This window comes from Gossypium raimondii, chromosome 13 (assembly GCF_025698545.1).
Source record: "Gossypium raimondii isolate GPD5lz chromosome 13, ASM2569854v1, whole genome shotgun sequence".
NCBI classification, from domain to species: Eukaryota; Viridiplantae; Streptophyta; class Magnoliopsida; order Malvales; family Malvaceae; genus Gossypium; species Gossypium raimondii.
In genome coordinates, this window is record NC_068577.1 from 29738264 (window position 1) to 29759665 (window position 21402).

General features: G+C 35.8%; 2 protein-coding genes across 3 annotated transcripts; one reads left to right on the forward strand and one right to left on the reverse strand.

The window, feature by feature from the left end:
- Positions 1-3392: 3392 nt before the first annotated feature.
- Positions 3393-5486, forward strand: LOC105782405 (uncharacterized). The gene is made up of 5 exons (XM_052626526.1): positions 3393-3410; positions 3707-3905; positions 4371-4668; positions 4967-5044; positions 5263-5486. The coding sequence occupies exons 2-5, from the start codon at positions 3712-3714 to the stop codon at positions 5311-5313; spliced, it is 621 nt and encodes a 206-aa protein (XP_052482486.1). The 5' UTR covers positions 3393-3410; positions 3707-3711; the 3' UTR covers positions 5314-5486.
- A 424-nt stretch (positions 5487-5910) lies between these two features.
- LOC105782404 (protein BONZAI 3) lies at positions 5911-12729 on the reverse strand. 2 transcript variants are annotated; one of them, XM_012607122.2, is made up of 16 exons: positions 12147-12727; positions 10691-10738; positions 10294-10442; positions 10084-10132; positions 8987-9043; positions 8511-8690; positions 8298-8432; positions 8136-8197; positions 7928-8021; positions 7742-7856; positions 7561-7637; positions 7299-7430; positions 7039-7203; positions 6849-6962; positions 6624-6720; positions 5911-6252 (listed from the first exon to the last, which is right to left on the reverse strand). In XM_012607122.2, the coding sequence occupies exons 1-16, from the start codon at positions 12300-12302 to the stop codon at positions 6155-6157; spliced, it is 1728 nt and encodes a 575-aa protein (XP_012462576.1). In that variant the 5' UTR covers positions 12303-12727; the 3' UTR covers positions 5911-6154. The 2 variants fall into 2 exon arrangements, with proteins under 2 accessions (XP_012462576.1, XP_052482485.1); XM_052626525.1 differs by having other exon boundaries at positions 6624-6962; positions 12147-12729.
- Between the last annotated feature and the right edge of the window lie 8673 nt (positions 12730-21402).

The following is a 21402-nucleotide window of genomic DNA, read 5'->3' on the forward strand; positions in this document are numbered from 1 at the left end:
AAGGGGTTCTTTGTTTTCAAGGATAGATTTGTGTACCGAATGACTTCGATTTGAGACAGTCGATTTTGAGGGAAGCCTATAGTAGCCCTTATGCTATGCATCATAGTGGAAATAAGATGTATCGGGATATCTGTTAACTGTACTGGTGGCCGAGTTTGAAACGAGTGGTAACAGATTTTGTTTTTCATTGTCTGACGTGCCAGCAAGTTAAGGCTGAACACCAGTTACCTTCGGGTTTGCTCCAACCCGTTAAGATTCCCTTATGGAAATGAGAGCATGTGATTATGGATTTCATTAGTGGGTTATCTTTAACACCTACTAAAACGGATTTTGTATGGGTCATCATGGATTGATTGACTAAATTCGCCTATTTTATTTCGGTTTGGACAGATTATTCTCTGCAAAAGTTAGTTAAGCGTTACATTTCTAAGATTGTAAGACTTCACGGGGTTTCGATTTTGATAATTTCTGATAGGGATCATCGCTTCACTTCGCAATTTTGGAAGAAACTTCATGAAGCTTTAGGTTCGAGATTGAACTTCAGTAATACGTCCCATCCTCAGACCGATGGTCAATCTGAGAGGGTGGTTCAGATACTGGAGGATATGCTTTAGGGTTGTGTGATTGATTTTTGAGGTAGTTGGGAGAATTTTCTACACAACAACAGTTTTCAGTCTAGCATTCAGATTTCACCTTTCTGTATGGTCGTAAGTGTCGTACTTCGTTGGTTGGACTGAGTTGGGTGAACGACGAGTTTTGGGTCCTGAGTTGGTTTTCGAGACTGAAGATAAGGTCAATTTAATTTGGGATCATCTTAAGGCAGCTTCTAATAGACAGAAGTCCTATGCGGATCTAAAAATGAGGGACATTGAGTACTCTGTGGGGGATTACATGTTCTTTAAGGTATCTCCGTGGAAAAAAGTTTTGCAGTTTAAACGTAAGGGAAAGTTGAGCCCTAGGTTCATTGGGCTATATCAGATTCTGAAGCATGTGGGACCGATCGCTTATCAGTTAAAGCTACCTTCGGAGTTAGACCGTATCCATGATGTGTTTCATGTCTCAATGTTGAGGCAGTATCGGTCTAATCCGTTTCACGTAGTTTCTATTAAGGAGATCGAGGTTAGACCCAATTCGACATTTGAGGAGGAGCCGATTTAGATTTTGGATCGGGATGTAAAGATTCTGAGGAGGAAGTCTATCCCGTTAGTTAAGGTTATGTGGTGAAATCATGGAACTGAGGAAGCCACGTGGGAACCTGAGGACTCGATGTGTCAGCAAAATCCTCATTTGTTCGGATCAAGTAAATTTCGATGCTGAAATTTCTTTTAGAGGGTAGAGTTGTAACGCCCTGAGTTATTTAATTTTGTTTCTGTGAATTTTGTCAAAAATAAGTATCAGTTTCAATGGCTAAGTGTTTTGGATATGTGTTTGAGGTATTGGGTTCAAGTCCCAATTATGAAAAATTTTATTATTTTTTATCCTAGCCTATTCCTTGGCGATTAGGCTTATATTTTATTTTTAGTAAACTCATATTAAAATGAGCTTGCTGGTTTGAGTGGTAAGATGTTAACTTGTCCTAAGGTCTTGTGTTCAAATCCCTGTGTGAGCATGAATGTTAATTTTTACTTCGATTGTCTGATAGAGAGAGGTTTGGTGGAGTTGGGATTTTGAGGTAGTTGGATGTGGTTAGTGGGTAGAATTCTATGGGATAAGGTGGTTAGTGGATGGAATGGGGGAAAATTTTGTTAATTTTTTCCCTTTTCCCAAGAGTTCCATCATTCTGACATTTTTTTCCTCTCATATATTCTTTTCCTCTCCTAAGTAAATTTTCCTTCTCTTCATTCTTCAATTTTTGAAATCATGTGTTATTGTTTGATTGATCGGTATTGTGGTTCATCTATCGTTTCCTTCTGTCCCAATTTTTGATTCGGGGAAGACTAAGGGGCTCAGTATTATCTGTTGGTGACTTAGTTGTGTGGAACTATCGTTGTTCGATTGAAGGTTCTGGTTATCTCGTGGGAGCGTTCGCATCAAATCTGAATCAGGTAATCTTCAAACATAGGCGGGTCAGTACAATGGAGGCTCAACAGTGACCACTAGTCTAGAAACTAATTCTTAACTATCGGTTTATTTTAAAATCTGAATTATTTTAAGAATTCTGTAATTTTTGGACTCTCTGGACTTTTTTATTTTTAATTTTGGTTTTGGGTGTGTTTTGACTTCTAAACTGCGACGTTTGACAAAATCAAGGTTTGACGTAAACAAATGTTTTATCAAAATATGAACTTGGTTTCAAAATATAACGACTTTTAGGATTTCCACTGCAAATTAAGTTTTCCTGAAAGAACAAATTATCGACTGTTTTAGTAATTAACATGTTAACTGATCTGTTTTATAAAATATGGATTTCTTCTTAGTGACAAAATATGAGGTTTTAATATAATATGGTTGATTTCAAAACAGTTCATCGTAACACTTCCAAATTCGGCCATAACGTCTAGGCTGGGTTTGGGTAGGCCGAATTTGGGGTGTTATAGGTGGCCAACGTCGAGGGTGGTAATGAAGGAGCCAAGAAGGATGAAGAAAACCCCCCCTTTTTTTCTCTTTCTGTTTTTGTTGTTTAATGAAATGGGTCGTATAAGAGGGATGATAGGAAAATATCCAGCGTGGCAAGTTAATTGGCCACGTCAGCTAGTTAACTACCACGTTACCTGGTTTGTTAGCCTGCAACGGAAAATGCTAGTGGGTGGTTATTTTGTTATTTTCCTAAAATTTCGTGACTAAATTGAAAATTGAGTGATTGTTTTGTTATTTTCTCAAAGTTAAGTCATTCTTAGTGTAGTTTACCCAAAAATTTAAGTATTAAAATAAAAAGTTATTTAAAATTGGGAAAACGATTAAAAATCACATTTTATCAAATCATAAATTCAAATCAGACGGTAATTATAAATCTCCAGTTTTTCAAAATTATATATCTATGAGATAAATAAATAAATACAACAGAGGGAGAAAAGAGAGAAAAATAAGAAATCGGAAAAGAAACACAAAAGAGTGGACTGATAAGAGAAACAGAGGCAGAGCAACAACAGCAACACCAAGCCTCCTCCTGCCTCAATTTCAGATTCATTACATAAATATATATTTAAAGCAATAATTTAGACAAGAAAATATACCCCAAGTTTTTCTTTTATTTTTCTCTGGGATGATTGTGTTTTCATTGTAAGATTTCTGCTTCTTCTTCTTCCTTTTTTATGTAATATTCTCAGTTTTTTTTTTCTTTCTTTCTTTTACCTGGTAATTGATATCTATTTTTATGTTGATTTTCAGGACCTTTTTGAGGAAAATTTAGTGTACTTGTTTAGATCTTTAAGGTCAGACAACAAATTCCTCTCGAAGTTCAAATTTTCAACGTAAATATGTACTTTGTAAAGAGCATATCTTCATCTCTGATAACTCTTCTCTATCTTAGTTGAACAAAAGCAGCAAAACCCAGAATTTATTTTCATTATCTTTCTTTTTTTTCACACCATAAACTGCCGTAATAGTTTTTTCCCTAAAAATCCGTTTTATTTTACTTAATTCATTCTCTTGAACAAAAATTCCATCTGGGGTCTTCCAGAATTTCTTCCTTTTTCTTCAACTTTGATCTTTTTTTTTTCTTCTTTTTTGATATGGAAGTTGAAACTTGTTTTGCTTTTGTTCATAGCAGGGATGGAGAAAGAAGAGAGGAGCCAAAGAACATGCAAAAAAATAGATTCAGAGCTGTTTTTACAGTGGGGAAACAGAAAAAGGCTAAGATGTGTGAGAGTTAAAGACTCTCAAAATACATCTCATAAATCCAATGCCACAACCCGTAGAAGATTCAATTCCTCTACTTTTTCTCATTCCAATTATCGTCTCACTAGGTAAGAAAATCAATCAATTTTCTTGGCACCTTTTGTTGGTTTGGGATTATTAGATTGTCTCCTTTTTCTTTTTTCCTTTTACATCCTTTTTTTTTTTTTTGTTATCCTTTTGTTTGATTTCTGGGAAACTGTTGGGTTGGGAGGAGAAAAGCTTGAATTTTGTGTTAGTTTCTTTTATCCAAATTTGCTGCGAATGGCTATGGAATCTCAGCCAGCCACCTAGTGCGTGTAAGGAATTTTCCGAGAAAATGAGGTTGGAAACGTTGTTTTCCCTTTTCCCCTTTTTGGTTACAGGGAAAATAGAGAAGGGAAGTTCGAATTTGTTTGTTTCAGTGACTGCTATATTTTTAGTCCCTTAGCAGACCTAACGTTGGTGTTATGAAATTCACAAGGAAAACTTTAATAATGAATTAGCAAGCTAGCACCAACTTGTGAAATTGACTCTCATTGTTTGTTTGATTGTAGGAATTCTGAGGTATCTATACTCCAGTCGACTATGACTGAGCACCAGAAAACTTCGTCACTGGAGAAGGAAGATCGGTACTACACAACAAGGGGATCAGCGGTGAGTTTAATTGATGAGAATGGGAAGGTAGTAGTGGATAGTAGCAGTAATGGAGATGATAAGAAAAGGGTAGTGTGGCCGAAGCTGTATATCACATTGTCAAGCAAAGAAAAAGAGGAGGATTTTATGGCAATGAAAGGGTGTAAACCTCCTCAAAGACCTAGAAAGAGAGCCAAGATCATTCAAAGGAGCTTACTTGTAAGTAACATCGATGAATTTATGCCAAACTTCCAATAATGTAACTATTGAATCATATGTCGTTTTTGAATGTGAGAATTGTAATAGCCAAACAATCGATTGGATCCTTTATTTTGGTTGAGGTACCCGTGTCTGACCCATATTTGGACATAGGTACGAGGATATGACCCTCCAAGGATTCTCCAAATACATGGAAAAACTCTGAAAATATTGAACACTCGTAGTCTGAGTAACATAGAGTGAATTGGTTTTGGGTTGTTTCTTTGCAAATTGGGTTTACTTATGTGGTGAATGGCAGTTGGTGAGCCCTGGTGCATGGTTGACTGATATGTGCCAAGAGAGGTATGAAGTCAGGGAAAAGAAGAGTTCTAAGAAGGTACATGATTCACTCTCTTCTTGATATATTTTTTCTATACAGTTTTTCTTCAGCTTTCAATATATTCTCATTTTTCTTCAAGTACCTGTGTCTGAAACAGGGGTTTATATGAAAAATTTAGAAAAAATTGAGCATGACCGTACCCATATCTGACAGTTACCAAAGTCAGAGTGCCATAGTTTCATTGTGTTTTTTGTATGTTGATTGGGATAATGCAGAGACCAAGAGGATTGAAGGCCATGGGGAGTGTGGAAAGTGATTCAGATTGAGAGACCTTTGGGGGGTGCTATTTTCTCTTCTTAATTTTATGGAATACTTTTGCCGTTAATGGAAGAGAAAAATGACAAACAATATCTGCCAGATTTGTTGTATACAAGTTGAAATTTTCATTTTTATAAATGAAAATACCTAAATCATCAAATTCATAGTGTGATTTTGGTAACCATGAGCTGCAATCAACCTATGTTATTTCAATTCCCAACTGGAATATCATACCTGAATTGAACTAATGTCAGACACGACCACTTTATCCAAATTCACCTGGCAAAAAAGGATATGGTAATCAACTCTAAATCTAAAGGATCCTTTGTTTTGGGACCCTTTTCTCATGATTCTTAAAAATAAAGAGGTAACATTCAGGTTATTACGTTGGGATATTAAAATTAGTGATTCAAGCACAGTATTGACAGATGACAAGACAACAAGACCCGCTTATAAATAATTAGACTTCCAAATTAGTATCCATAAATCTCAAATAAAAACATAAATTTTTAATTGGTAAAACAAACTTTGGGGGGTGACAAACTAATAGTTTTAAGTCTGGAGTTGAATTCAACAACTTGGGGTTTGACTAATAGGGTAAGTAATGACGCACAAAAGAAATTAAGAATCAAATAAACAATGAATACAACGAATTTCATTGATTAATGCCTTCTTACATGGTATTTACCTCTACTTCTGCATAAAAGCCAATATTAACAATTTGTTGTAAAACTAAATCCTAAACCATATATCTGTATTTGGTTCTTAAGGCTATCTTGTGCACCATATTTCAAGAGACGGTAGTAATCTAATTACCTTTATAAATGCTTTGAAAGATTTTGGGGGCAATCAAGAATGGAGTGGCTTAATGTTTCTAGACCGATTGTAAGTCAAAAACTGATCCGGTAGCTCTTCCAGTAGAGCCTGAACAGCAGAAATCTGCCCGCCTGTAAAAACACCCTCATTTGATTAGTCTAAATCAAATTGAAATCAACAAATTGTTCAACATCAAAAGTAGAAAATGGGTTTCGGGTTTGGTAATCGCCATTTCCAATTTTCTTAGGGTTGGCAAAGATACAAATGAGAAAAGAGTCCTTAATCATCTGTTTAGCCTATACAAGTGCTTGCCAATTATATCAACAGCCAAGCCAAGTCTACCACTAATTTAAGGCCTCCAAAATTTTTTTCACTGTTGCTCTGACTTTCTCTAAATACATTTGGGGTACGTAATCATTCTTTGCTTGAGGTAAAAATCATTAAGGTTAGGACAAAAGGTTTGATAAAATGGAAAAGCTTGGTGATGTAGAACATGACTTACTATGCACTTCTCGCATGGGAACAAATTGTACAATGTCTCGTGTAGCAACCCGACCTGTTGAACTCTCCAATCGACATCCATCATCAGCATCCAGAACCTACAAAAATAATAAGACCAGAAAACCTTTCTCTTATCATCATTTACAACCAAGTATAGCACTCTATCTAGAAACGCAAAAATTGACAATTCAAATATCCCAGATTGTTCTGGAATACAATGGCATGCCTCCATTTGTTTAAAGTCTGCATTCCCCACTCCAACTATAAGAATGGATAGAGGTAGATCGGATGCCCTAACCAAAGCATCCATTGTTTCCTCTATATCTGTCAGAACCCCGTCCTACATAAGACCACATACCTTTATAAGTTAAGGCAAATTCTTAACCTGCTACATAGACGTAATTGTTCATTTTTACCGTTATAATGAGCAGCACAAAATATTTGGTAATGTCATTTGAGGTAGCCTGAGAAGCCAATTGTGCAGCTGTGTTGATTACAGGGCCGAACAAAGTAGGTCCAGCCAGAGTGACAGTATGCAGAGCATTAGCATAAGAAGCCATGATGCCTTGAACACCTTCAACCTTTTATAGGAAGTAAATTAACTAGTCTTAGAAGAAAGTGTGCAGCTTTCCAGGTGAAGGATTATGGTGAACACAACAAACGTGCCTTCTCTTACCTCATAGGCATTTGTACCGTTCAAGTTAAAGCAATGGGATACAGTGCCACCATATCTCCCTCCAAAGCCCCAAGCTGGAAATCTCCTATCAGAATCATAAAATTGTATGACCTCCCCAGCCTCTATTATAGCCTGTTAATGATATCATTATAAAATTTCCCCCATTCTAGAGAATTCAAACAGTGTAAATACCAATACTATCTCATGGAGAACATTTCTACTCTAAATAGAAATGCATTATTAAGAGCTACCCCAGACTTACTTTCTGGTAAGAATTCAATCGTCCTGAAGGATCAATGTAGTGCAAGGAATCTTGATTTCGAGGAGTCCCATTTGAAACTGGACAAGTCAAATATGTAAATTTGTACCAGAACATAAGATCAGAAATAGCGAAAACAAAAATCCCTAGAACAAGCATATCAAAGAGCACAAAATTTATTTACCTGTAAAGTCAACGGCAACCATAAAATTTAGCTCAAATCCACTAGAAATGTAGTCAAGGAAACTGAATTGCTCTTTCCCAATAAATTGATCTACAAAGAGCTGGCCCTTGAGAACCTGTAAGCCAAAGGTATGTTTAACATCTACATATTTTTGGTAAAAATATTGATGCCAAGCATGGTGATCACCTTTTCCTGACCACGATGAGTTGGGAAAACCAGATTTGCACCACTTCTTTCTTTGTGAAGTTTTTCCAACTCAGAAACTGATTTATGAAGTTGGCTGATTAAGTTAATAAATAAGTCCAAAGTCAGCCAGGCAACAACAATTTTAACTGGTAAAAGCAACGGTGAATAAGACCAACAAGTGCAGAGGCCAAAATATTAAAAAAGTTACCCAATAAGTACATGATTGCCATTACTGTTGAAATTGAAACACTCGATAAGTAATGGGTTATCCTGTAATCAACATAGAACATAGAATCATAACTATGGTTCCCAAAATCTTATAAACTTTTAAGATGTTATCGCAGGAGCCTTAAAGAAATTGTAATCTTGCCTTGCTTCCAAACTGTTGCATGCTTAGATATAACGGTCTCCAAACTGGATTTAAATTGTTGTTTATCACCTCTGTCTTACATATTGGTACATATTTTCCACTTTCAGTTAGTCTTGATATTCTCAAGAAAGGATCCTATAACCAATAAGAGTATGGAAGTTAGAAAACATAGATGCACATGCACAACCAAATTGGTTGCATCAGAGTACATACACTTTTAGAAAACATGTCCTTGTTGCCTAACTGAGAACAACGCAATTTCATCTCCACAGCCATTCTGGATAAACAAGATTCTTCAGCATGGACAGTCAGTGTCCCAAAGTTTTTGGAACCTCCTAGACCGTTTTTTCCATGGAGATTGAGAGTTAAAGATCGATTTCTTTTGGTCACTATCTGCCAAGCAAAAAGTGAAGAACACATGTTACCAGTAAGAAAGATTTAACAAATCATTCTAAAAGGTTCTCTAAGCCACATCTTCCGGAAAACTAGCAGTGACAAGCAAATTCTATTTACAACAGGAGGGAAATGCAATGTTTTTTAGTAGCCATGATGAAAATACTGAGCAGGTTTTTCAATAACTTAACTTGAAAGACAGTAGATGCAGATGTAATAATTCTAAACAGTACTTCCCTAGTTCATAATAAAGAATTATATATTAAAATCCAAGAAATGGATATAAGACAACTCACCTCAGACAGAACACAAGTGGCTTCTCCCAAAAAATCCTGCTCATTCAGCTTTAGTGCCTACAAATCAACACAATAGAAGTTGAATAACATAGTTCAGCCAATACTTTCAGCACATTCCTCACCAAACTTGGGAACACTGCTCTAAGGAACCATAAAAGCAGACAGATAATGACATTAATCTGAAATATTTATCCTTTATGAGATTTCTTTCAAAGTTTTCCTCCCTGATTCAATCCTGACCTTTCTGTTTTCTCTGAGAATCCATGTTGAGTGAATAAATGTTTAATTAATTTAAATTGCAGACCTATTTCTATGATCATCCATTCCATTTATACAATATTTGAATTCCCATTTAGCGCAATCAGCACAAAAATTCTATAATGGGAATTCAACTATTATTCAACCAAAATAATGCTAGATTCTATACAGTATCACTTCAATTAGTGTCAAAAAAAGCATTGGTACTTGTCATACTATAAATTCCACATGCCAAAAGAAAAGAAAAACAACAACAACAAATTTTCAAAACCAAAGAATTTTTATGAAACAACTGTCCTTTCACAAGTTGGAAACTTTTGGTCCAGTAGTAAAATTTGTAAAAGCCCAGTAATAAAATTTGTAAAACACTTCCTACATTTAAGCTATGATGCTGCGACTCTTCATTTTTCTTGAAATTCCCGTGTCCGGCTAGATATGGGGTATGACCCTCCAAATACATGGGAGGCTTAGAAAAAAGTGAGCATGCCTATGTCAGACACATACCCATATCTACCAAATTCATGCCTGAGTTTGAGTAACATAGCATCTCAGCCTCAAACTCATTGGCAATTATTGTTTTATGATGGTCTATTATTTAGGCTCCTCAAGTATTAGGTGTTTTATGAATCAAATTATAAAATTCATTCAAAGGAGTTTCATTTAACAAATATAAGGAGGAGGTTATCTAGCACAATGAAAACTTGAAACATTATGATTGGTAAAGAAGCCATAGTAATCTGACATTGTCTACTGATATCTCTGCAGAACTTGTCAATGTTACATTAAATTTGGACTTGAAACAACAAAGACTTGAAAAAAAAAAAGGACTTTTGACATACCTTCACAGACATGTTGTAGTACTTGGTATCCACATCATATACATGAAAACTGGAGCAGGAGGAAAGAGAGGAACATGAGTCTCAAAATCCACATACAGAGACACACAAAACTACGATATATCTTTTGTTTTTTTCTTTTTTTTTTTTTTTTGGAGGGGGGATGGAGAACTCTGAAAGATGGATACTCTTAAGAAAACATGTGAAGCTTACACCAAATTTTGAACAATCTCAAACTGATAAGAAACATTAATCTTCTCAATCCAAGTAGGATTCAAACAGTTGAGTATGACTTCAGTACGACCAAGCTCCTCTAGTGTGCCATCCATTTTCTTTACATACAGAACTGCCATAGGATCACTCTACAAGAAAACAAGAGCATTGCAATTATGAAAGTCAACTTTTACTACGTGAAGCAAATCTTACTTGCAATGAAGGACCTGAATTTTCAGGTACTTCCTATGATGCACAACATGTTGTATGCCTCTTATTTTCAGACGTTGAACATCAATGAGGTACGTAGTTCATGTCATAAGTTTCTAATATTTTTCACTAGGAAATAATAAAGGCACTGGCCACAAAATGAAGGAAGATGTATCAAGAATCTTACCTTTGATAAGATGTCAAGATTGCGCAAGTTTGATGCTGACAGAGATAACTGCAATGCACATTTGAAAAACATAAAAACACCATAAGTGGCAGCGTTTTCGCATTATAACATTAATATGAACTATCCACTGCATCCAAAATTCTAATTGGATATAATAATTTATTCTACTATCCCAACAGCATCCATGAATCGTGTCCATGCAACATTACGATGCTTGGAAACAACTAATCACCCTTCATTAGGAAAACCGTTGGCTCATGATAGAGAACATAAAGCGCCAACATATACTCTTAGAGGAACATGACAATTTTAATATTCAATCATATTGAGCATGACGACAATCTCCCCAAATAATTTATATACCATTTTAAGTGCGTCTGGCCATGACAGTGACAGACCGTCACCAGAATAATACTTGGTTTCTAAGCATGAGATATGAATAGTTGATAGCTTGATGCATAAATTATAATAATCAGTATGTATTATTCCAGTAAAGAACGGTGAAATGTGCTATTGCTAAGAAGGGTCCAAATGGTTGTCCCCTGGTAGGCCCAGGCTAATAAAACATTCACATCAGCGAATGTGGTCCTATGTGCCCCAGCAAAATAAAAAATAATACTGTCATCCAGGGAATATCAACAAGGGTAATAAAAACCATGTATAATGCCAAGCCCTTGCATATGATCAAACATTTATTTGATCAAGAATAAACCAATGATTAGGAACCTGTGTTTCCTGACTATTTGTACAAGAATCTAGAAAAGAGAATCTTGCACTGTTTCAACCAGGAAAACAATGATCAGGCCTTAAGTTCTAAAGTGGGTCGGTATAATTTAAAGCAGAAAGCCTAAACTTGCTGAGTAAATTGAAAAAACCAATGATACACATCAATTAATCCATAAGAGATTAAGTCAAAAACATCTACTTTGCATGATGATTGATGCAGAGAAACAGTAAAAGATTTAGGGTTAACACAATAAGAACTACCACGAGCCCTAGAACCGCTGAAGATTGAACAGTAAACAATAGAAAAAGAAACAATTCCAAGCAGTGGAAACATTCATTCAAAAGATCTCTTTAAATTTATGCTACTCCGACTCTTTTTTTTTTAAATGTACATGTCCTGTAAATATGATCCTTTAAAAATCATCCAAATATATTAAAAAATCTGATTATACTTGTGTTGAGCATGTAATTATATCCCACGTTTGCAGTCAAGCCTAAATAATATAAACACACTAAGAATCAAATAAACCTCGTTAATCAATCCAACATAGGCAAACACACACACAAACTAATGCGGTAATGCCACGGTAAAATCAATGTCAAATCTCAAAACTCCTTCTTAGTTTAGTGTAAACAAAGATGATTCCATTCTGATGCAAAACCCTTATAAAAAATTGTGAACCCAACAATTTTAATTATAAACAAAAATATAGATAAAAAGTTATAGTACCTCAATTGGAGTAAAAAGGGGGGATTGATCTCTAACTCTAAAAAAGTGATCAATGGCTTCGTTATATCCTGCGTCATTATTCATAGTGGGCCTACCATGAACCCCACCTATAGCTTGCTTGCCCCCTTTCAAGTCACCAGAAACGCAGCCTCCCATGTCCTTTTCAAATTAAAACCCTAATTATTTAAACCTGATTCTTGATGTTCAAATTTTGGTTTTTGCTTCCTAGTGCTTTCGAGGAAATAGAGCCTTCTTACTAAAACAACAAAAGGGAATTGGTGGGGTTTAGGTTGCAGTGAAAAAGTTTGTGTAGTAGACCCAAAAGAAAAAACAGAAAATTTTGTCGTTTCAAATGTCGTACGATCGAGGAATAATCAATATTAACAAAAAAAAGAGTCAACTGGTAAAAAAAATACAAGAAATTGTTCAAAGAAATACGATGAGTCAATCAAGGGAATCTTTACAAAATTTAATGTATTTTTTTTAATTAACAAGCAAAATGAAAGAGATTTTTCTGGAGAAAACCAATTTATGGTCGAAAATAATAAAGAAGGTTGGCTGCTGCTGGGTGTCGATGTGTTTTAGGTTTAAAATCCCTTTTCTGAAAAAAGAAAAAAGATTAGGTCATTAAAAGTTGTAAAATTATTATGAATATATCATATAATGGGGAGTTTCTAAGTTGAATGCTAATAATCAATAAAGATACTCTCTTTTTTTACATAAAATTAAAATCTTAATCAAACCCTAACAAGAATTGCATTATATGATTAAATGCTAATAATCAATAAATATACTTTTTATAAAATTAAAATCTTACAATCAATTACTAAAAAGAATTGCCATAATTGCATTATATCATTAAATATATTTGTGGATTTAAACTTATGAATTATTTTTCCGCTCTAGAGAGGTAAATTTATGCTAATAATCAATAAATATATTTGTATCAAAACATTTTAAATTAAAAATAAATGATTTTAAGCTTCATTAAATTCTATCTTATACTTTAGGTTTTGTTTGATAAACTGTTGAAAAATTTAAATCAATTAATTTGATAATCTAAAATAAAAACACATCAAAATTTTCTATAAAAAATTATGAAAATGATAAGTAGACTACAGCTATTGCAAAATATTTTCAATTACTTCAATTTTATTTTATTTATTTTATTATTTTATTATTCTATAAAATTTTACTTTTAAAATTTGACATTTTCTTAAAATTAAGTGAAATGATTACAAATTAAAGATAAAATGTAGAATATATATATTCTAATAAAATTTATATTTACCAAATAATCTAATTATATTTTGTAATAACTATTGAATAATTTATCAAATAAATTTCATGACTTAAATTCAGTACTTAAGTTTTCAATACTTAATTTTTTTAATTTGACAAACAACACTTTAAATTTTCAAAATACTAATTTAATGAATTTGATTGAATACCTCCAAATAAAATATAATTTTTATATAAGAAAGAAAATCAAACAAATATTTACAATTTTTCATTAATTTATATTATCCTTATTGAATTCATAATTAATTATATTGAGGAAAAAATACGAAACTTCAAAGATTTATCCTCGACAAATTACATATTTATTTTTATTATAAATATCATATCAACCAATTCAATTAAGCATATCATTATTAAGATAATAATTACAAAGGATTGTAATTCTCTAGACTTGTTTGGTTGGCAAAGTGTAATTATATCTTAATTTCTTATGTTATATTTGGTAGTACAAATTGCAATTACACAGTGTAAAAAGCTCAAATTGTCCGGCCCACTCAAGCAGCCCAACTACATCTAAAACCCAAAATGGCCCAAACATTAACCCAAACTTAGCCTAAAAAAATACAGCAGAAACCCTAGGCAGAAAACCACCCGGTAGCCTTAGCTGCCGCCCCTCTTTGGCGCCTCCGTCAGTAGCACCCACCCGCGTCGTCACTTGCGAACCTCTGACAACAAAACGACCAACGACTACAACAAAATAACGAAAAAGAGGGGATTTTCTATTTTCTATTTTTTATTTTTATTATTTTCATTGTTATTTTCGGCTATTTAAAAGCCGATTAAAATATGTAAAAGGGGATGGAGTGCAAAAAAGATACAAAAAGAGAACAGAAAAAGAAAATCAAAGGTTTTTTTTGTTCTTAAGTTCTTTCTATTTTATCTATTCTCTTTTTAAACTAGTGTTAAAACAAAAAAGGAAGAAATATCCTTGCCTTTGGGTCGGCTTGAGGAGGGTTTAGAGCAAAAATCAATATCGCTAAACCCTTACCACTGGTTCTGGTGAAGTCGCGGCGGCGATTGAAGAACTGGCGGCGGCTTGGGGGGGCTAGGTTAAGAAAACCCTAGCAGAGCAGTCCCTTTTTCCCTCTGTTTGTTTTAAGGAAAAAGAAAAAATGAAATAAGGCTGTGTTTTTGAAAAAAATTTAGTTTTAATATTAAAAACAAAACGGTGCCGTTTGGAAGGCGGACCACAGCGTCGACCCGACCATAGCGAGGTTCGCGTTCGGCCTTCAATGGGGTATTTGCGCATTTGACCCCTCCTCCTTTATTTTGATTTTAAAGCGATATTTCATGTATTTTCAATTTCGCCACAAAATTTCTTTCCTATTTCAATTCGGTCCATAGACCAGGCGCATGGATCTCGCTAAAACGACGCCGTTAGGCCAGATGGGGATATTTCCTTTTTAGTCCCCCTCTTGTGGCGCACATTTTGATTTGGCCCTTTCTGGTGTTTTCCATCTTTAAATTTGGCCCTTAAACTCCGTTTATTTTGCAAATTGATCCTTAATCAGTTTTTTTTAGTTTTTTATATTATTTGTCATTGTATTATTATTATTATATTATTTATTATCATTATCATTATTATTTCTATACGATACGCATGCATTTCTTTATATAGTATATATATGCATTTTTTTATGCATGTTTTTTTCAAAACTATATTAAGTACATGTATTTATTTTATACATATATATTCTTTATTATTATTTTATTTTCAAAACTTTTATATGCATACATTTTTTACATTTTATAGTACACATACACATATACATATTTTTAGATTTTTTATTTTATTTTCACAATCTTTATATACATATTTACATACATTTTATTTAGAAATTACTATAAGTTTTGTTTTCTATACTTCATTTTTTTATATACTTATGTACCCGTTTTAATATATGCATATACATGTTTTCAAAATTTATGTATACATTATACTTATATTTTGAAACGCATATATATATATATATAATTTATAGTGAGGTATTTGTTTCATAATTGTACATTAACTTTTTAACACACCTTTTAAAAATATATATTTTTTGGTCTCGTCTAAGTATTAAAACCATTATATTTTATAATTTTAGATATTTGGCATTCATGATTCTCGAGAAATGTCGTATCCTAACTTACTGGATTGCGATTAATTTTTCAGTGAATTTAGGATGCTAAGTACTCATTTTTGCATTAAATTCGCAAATTTTAAATAAAAACTTATTCTCGGGAATTAAAGTGTTGAGTCCTAACTTACTGGTCATGACATTTTCTTCTCGAAATAAGAATTTTCAAAAGCAAAAGGCAATATTCGGATATTTTGAAGATTTAAAACATTGTGCCCTAACTCACTTTGGGTGTGGTGTTTTATTTCTTTGAAATAAGAATGTCTTATTATTTTAATTCATTCGTGAAATAAAAGTTTCTTTTAAAATCTTTTCAATTTTCGACACCAAGGCATTAAAAAATCAATTTGGTACCAAATTTGGGCGTTACGAGGTGCTAATCCTTCCTCGCGTGAATCGACTCCGAACTGTTTTCTCAATTTCGAGACCAAAATTATTTTTAAATTTGGGCGATCACACCTTAATAAAGGATCGGTGGCGACTCCAGTTTTTATTTTTAAGTCGAAACTAAAAATTTTTGTTTTCAAAAAACGGTTTCGACAGCTTGGCGACTCCGCTGGGGACATTAGAGAGTCAAGCCATAAACTGATTACGTTTGTCTTGGTGTCAGAAATTAGAAGTTTTTAAAAAAAAAAATTTCATGAGTTCCCTTCATTGTTTTTTTCATCATGGTGTTAGCAACTTTGCATTTGCATTTCACCCTTTAAGTGGGAGCGAGAAACTAGTCCTTCGTGAGGTTTTCACCTCCGTGCAGGATAGTGGACCGCTTCCGGGATACATCCGTACCTATGTCTTCGTGAGATTTTCATCTCCGTGAAGCCATAGGGAAATGTGTCCCCCTGAACTGAACTCGATCTGTATGAGCCTATAATGGGTGAGGATCGAGGAATCTGCTAGTTCGGGTACCCTTACTCTAGAAACTAAACTTCATATAGTGAGCTTTAGGAACTTGCCCTAGGTAGAACTATACCGAACCCCAGTAGATTCCTAAATAAGTGTTCTTGTTTGGATTTTATTTTTATATGTGATACTAACTTGGGTTTCTTTTGTTTTGATTGCATGACATTTCATTATAAAGGCGTTGGTTCATATTCGGTTGCCATATAGAAAGTTTATCATGGGAAATGGGTTTCTTGATAGAGTGGAAGACAATGCGGCTGTCCGGACTTGGTCTGAGAAGATACAGCATGAAAAAGGTGATAGTTTGGCCGTGGGATACGTATCAGAGTTATGGGACTTCACTCGTGTTAGCGTAGCTCAGAACAACTTGCAGGAATTGAAGGAGATTTGGGATCAATGGGATAATGAGATTAGGCAGCTATTCTATTCAAATTATGGGGATTTACCTTATTTACTTGACATGAAGGTAGACAAGCGTGCATTTGAGCTCTTGCCCGCTTTTGGAATCCGCCTCTGATTACTTCACATTCGGAAAGGTTGACCTGGTGCCTACAATAGAGGAGTACACGGCTTTACTTCGGTGTTCGAAGGTACAGGTGGATAGAATTTATTCGAAAGCGGTGAATGTACCAACCTTCTTGAGGAAGTTAATGAGTATAACAGGGATGAGTGAGCAGTGGGTTACAGCTCGGATTAAGCAAAAAAGGGATAGTAGGTGTATTCCTTGGAAAAACTTGAAGGACCTCATTTTAGCACACCAGATGCGAGGAAGAAAGTGGACGTCTTTGCTCTAAGTATATATGGTCTAATCTTGTTTCCTAAGATTTTGGGACATGTTGATAAGGCGGTCACTGATTTATTCGACCGGCTTGACAAGGGAGTTACGCCAGTTCCGGTGATTTTGGCAGAAACCTTTAGGTCATTAAATGCATGCTTAAAAAAGCGGAGAGGCGATTTATTGGATGTGTGATTATTACTTGGGTGGTTCCATAGCCACTTTTGGAAGGTTGATAAGGTTTCATATCAGGTCTTCTCTGAAAGTTATTCACCGTTGAAAGAGATAGTGGCTGCATCAAGGAGATGATATTCTGAGAGGAGAAATGGATGGCAATCTTTCGAATCTGCAAGAAGAAGATATCGAGTGGAGAGCTCCGTGGTTGCTTCCAGATGAGATCCTATATAGGTGTGGCGATTTCGACTAGGTTCCATTGCTCGGGATTTGGGGAGCTGTTGGTTATGCCCCATTGCTAGTGTTAAGACAGTACAGGTCAAGACAGTTTGTGCCTGCCACTCAAGGACTAGCTGAGTGTGAATTCTCATATAGGGATGATGGCTACAAAAGGAAGGCTCGTGAGATGGCCAATGCGTAGAATCAGACTCGTCGAATGAAGAGATTAGCCGTGGGTCCAATGACAACTTCTGAATATAACGAATGGCGTGTTAGGAGGATTAATGACAACATTCCCGGGCTAAGTTCAGAAAATAGTCAGTCGATAGAGGAGCATTTGCGCGTCGTCCTTTCTGAGCTGGAAATCATAAAGCAAGACCTCGAAAGAAGGAATGCAGAATTAGAGAAGAAAATAGAGAAAATGGAGGAGGAAAAGGTGAATTTAAAGTTGGACATAGATGTTCAAAGGCAGGAAACCGAAGGCCTGAGAAAAGGGAAGCGCAAAGTCGAGGAAGATTTGAATAGCTTGAAGACGGATTATAAGAGACTACGTCTGTCAGTAAGAACTGCTGGGTTGGAAAAAACCTCAGAGCAGTGGCGTCAAGAGGTTCAAGAAGAAAAAGTCAAGGCTGGCAGATGGGAAGAAAGATTCCAAGAAGCCCAGATGCAAAATAGATCGCTTGAGAAGAGTTTGTTAGAAAATCAAGATGAAAGGGATAAACTAAGGGCTAGAGCGACCGAACTTGAGAAGATTGTTTATCAATACCGAAATTGTAATTCAGTGGTGGAACTGCAAGCAAGTTTAAGCAGAATCGAGCAAATGAAGAAAACTATAGAAGAACTAGAGGTGGCATTGCAGAACTGTGAAGCCAGGATTGAGTATTTGGAGGCAAACAAAGATCATCAAAGCGAACAGCTTCACTATCTCCAGAATCAGGTCAGAAGCAGGGATCGTGTTATGGGACAAGCCTTGGTTCAGATTCGAGAAGTAGCTGATCACTTACAAACTCTGGCAGTACAAGCTGACACGTTGAGCGTAAAGTATGAATTGGAGTCAGACCGGGGACGGAAGTTAGCCTCGTTGCTTCAAAAAATCAAGGTCTTAAGTATTAGGGCGAAGTCGTATTTGTAGTCTATTCTATGTAAAGAGATTTGTTTTCTAATAAAGTTTTCCAAGTGGAATTGAATCATAATTAACGCCTTTCCTGCATTCATCTCATGCATCGCATCATATGCATTCAAAACTTTGAATTGATCCTAATTAATTAAAATTATTGCTCAGTTAACCTAGAAACCAACCAACCAATCCAACACCGATACGGCACTCGAGTAAAGACAAGAGATATGGATTAGAGATTAGAAAAGCTTGAACAGTACCAGAAGGAGATGCAAGACCAGCTTCAGCTACAAATACAGGAGCGGTTAGACAAGATGAAGCAAGAAATGTCTGAGAAGATGCGGGAATCTCAAGAGGATATAGTGGCAAAGTTAACCCAATTGATAACTAAGGGAGGTGACAAAGGAAAAGGCCCTATGGCAGATGTCGATGAGGGAAATGATGATGAACTTTTCTATCCTCCAGGTTTCACCCCCCCACATGAGCGAGCTCAAGCTGAATACCCGCGCAAATCTACTGTCACCATCATGCCTCAGCAATTTTGAGCTGGTATTTCGAACCTCCAAATTGGGCTGGGTTTTAATCCCGAAAACAACCCCGTGAACCCTGCCATTCCGGACTTTGACGAAGTGGCTGAGAAAGAAAGAATAAAGGTGGAATTACCAAAATAGTTAGAGGATCGATACAAGTGGCTCGAGGAGAAGTTCAAGGCGATGGAGGTTACTAAGAGTTATCGAGGCATTGACGCAAAAGAGCTGAGTTTAGTACCAGATTTGGTGCTCCCTCATAAGTTTAAGATGCCGGAATTTGAAAAGTACAATGGGACAAGCTACCCAGAAGCTCACATTATCATGTTCTGCAGGCGAATGGCGGGATATGTTAATAACGACCAACTCTTGATCCATTGTTTCCAAGACAGCCTTGTTGGGGCAGCATCCAAATGGTACAATCAGTTGAGTCGTGCCACGATTGGTTCATGGAGGGACTTGGCACAAACATTCATGAAACAATATAGCCATGTGACAGACATGGCTCCTGATAGAATCACCCTTCAGAATATGGAGAAGAAGCCGAGCGAAAGCTTTAGACAGTTCGCGCAGAGATGGAGGGAGGTCGCGGTCCAAGTTCAGCCACCGCTCTTGGAAAAGGAAATGACTATGTTGTTCATTAACACCCTGAAGGCACCATTCATTACACATATGTTAGGAAGTGCCACAAAAAGCTTCCCTGACATAGTCATGAACGGTGAGATGATCGAGAATGCCATCAGGAGTGGGAAGATCGATGCTGGAGAGGGTAACAGAAGATCAGCATTGAAGAGGAAGGAAAACGAGGTGAACAACGCGAGCATGTACAACAAGGGTTACTCGAAGTCAGTAACAGTGAGTCAGCCAGGAAAGACGGCTGCCAATCAGCAAAGCTCGTTGAGACAGGAGGTCGGTACAAGGTGAAATACGGAGAGGCCCCAATTTACGCCAATTCCTATGTCATATAGGGAACTATACCAAAATTTATTCGACGCACACATAGTTTCCCCATTCTATCTGAAGCCCTGACAGCCTCCGTACCCTAAATGGTACGACGCAAATGCACAGTGCGACTATCATGTGGGAATCACGGGGCATTCCATAGAAAACTGTACTGCCTTCAAGAAGCAAGTTGAAAGGCTCATTGACATGGGTGTTGTCAAGTTCGGTGACTCATCAAGTGCAGAGAATCCATTACCCAATCATGATTGATAATGGAGGCTGTGTGATGTATAGAGAAGTGATGAGATTTTCACATCGACGCCATATGTGCAGACATAATTAAAAGGGCTCTGGTTAGATATTCGCCTGGGAGGTGTTATAAATAATGGGACTACAGAGGAAACCCTTACAGTATTTAGGATTTGTTAGAGTAATATTCAGAACACGCTTGTTGCTTTTAGCTTAAAAGCAATAGGAGCACCTTTGTGAAATTGGTTCATGTCCGAAAATGATTATTTTAATGAAATACATTATTGCAATCATCTTTGAGCAAATGTTCTTTCATTCTTTGCAATTCTTCCATTCTTATGAATTTTTTTCTGCCAAACCATTTAGTTATTCATTCATATCATTCATACATTCTTTTGTACATTTTTTGGTACCTACTATGGGTCCCTAGATATCAATGACTTGAGTGACGTTGTTACAAGCTCAGAAATCTCCTTTTTAGTGAGACATGTGTTAAAGAGATCTCATGACTTTGAAGATGTCATAGACTGTAGCTTATCTTCTGATTTGTTGAGGATGATAAAGCAGTTTTACCTCATGAAGAGACAATGAAGACTGTGACCTTGAGGGAACATGTATGACTGAAGAAACAAAGCAAGACCTTATGAGTTACCCTAGGAATTCAATGATGTCTTCACGTGGTCATACCAGGATATGCTCAGTGAAATTCCTTTACTGGGGCAATGTCTTTCACTTTGGTTTATCATAGCTTTGCTCATTGAAGTCGAACTGTCATTTCTCTGCATTTTTATCCTAAGAGGAAGATCCAAAGGCTCGTCTTAGAAAATTTCACAAGGGGGAGCAAATCCTTCCTATACAAAAAGATTTTAGAGGAAGATGGATGCCAAATTAAGAGGGTCCATATGTCATAAAGAAAGCCTTTTCTGGG

What these genes read in the sequence shown, in the direction of transcription:
- LOC105782404 (XM_052626525.1), bottom strand. Translation starts at nt 12,302, where the DNA reads ATGGGAGGCTGCGTTTCTGGTGACTTGAAAGGGGGCAAGCAAGCTATA. An exon ending in CCCTTTTTACTCCAATTGAG is followed by an intron (nt 10,739 to 12,146) that starts GTACTATAACTT and finishes TGTGCATTGCAG; the next exon opens with TTATCTCTGTCAGCATCAAA. An exon ending in ATCTTGACATCTTATCAAAG is followed by an intron (nt 10,443 to 10,690) that starts GTAAGATTCTTG and finishes GTTTTCTTGTAG; the next exon opens with AGTGATCCTATGGCAGTTCT.
- LOC105782405 (XM_052626526.1), top strand. Translation starts at nt 3,712, where the DNA reads ATGGAGAAAGAAGAGAGGAGCCAAAGAACATGCAAAAAAATAGATTCA. An exon ending in TCCAATTATCGTCTCACTAG is followed by an intron (nt 3,906 to 4,370) that starts GTAAGAAAATCA and finishes GTTTGATTGTAG; the next exon opens with GAATTCTGAGGTATCTATAC. An exon ending in AAAAGAAGAGTTCTAAGAAG is followed by an intron (nt 5,045 to 5,262) that starts GTACATGATTCA and finishes GGGATAATGCAG; the next exon opens with AGACCAAGAGGATTGAAGGC.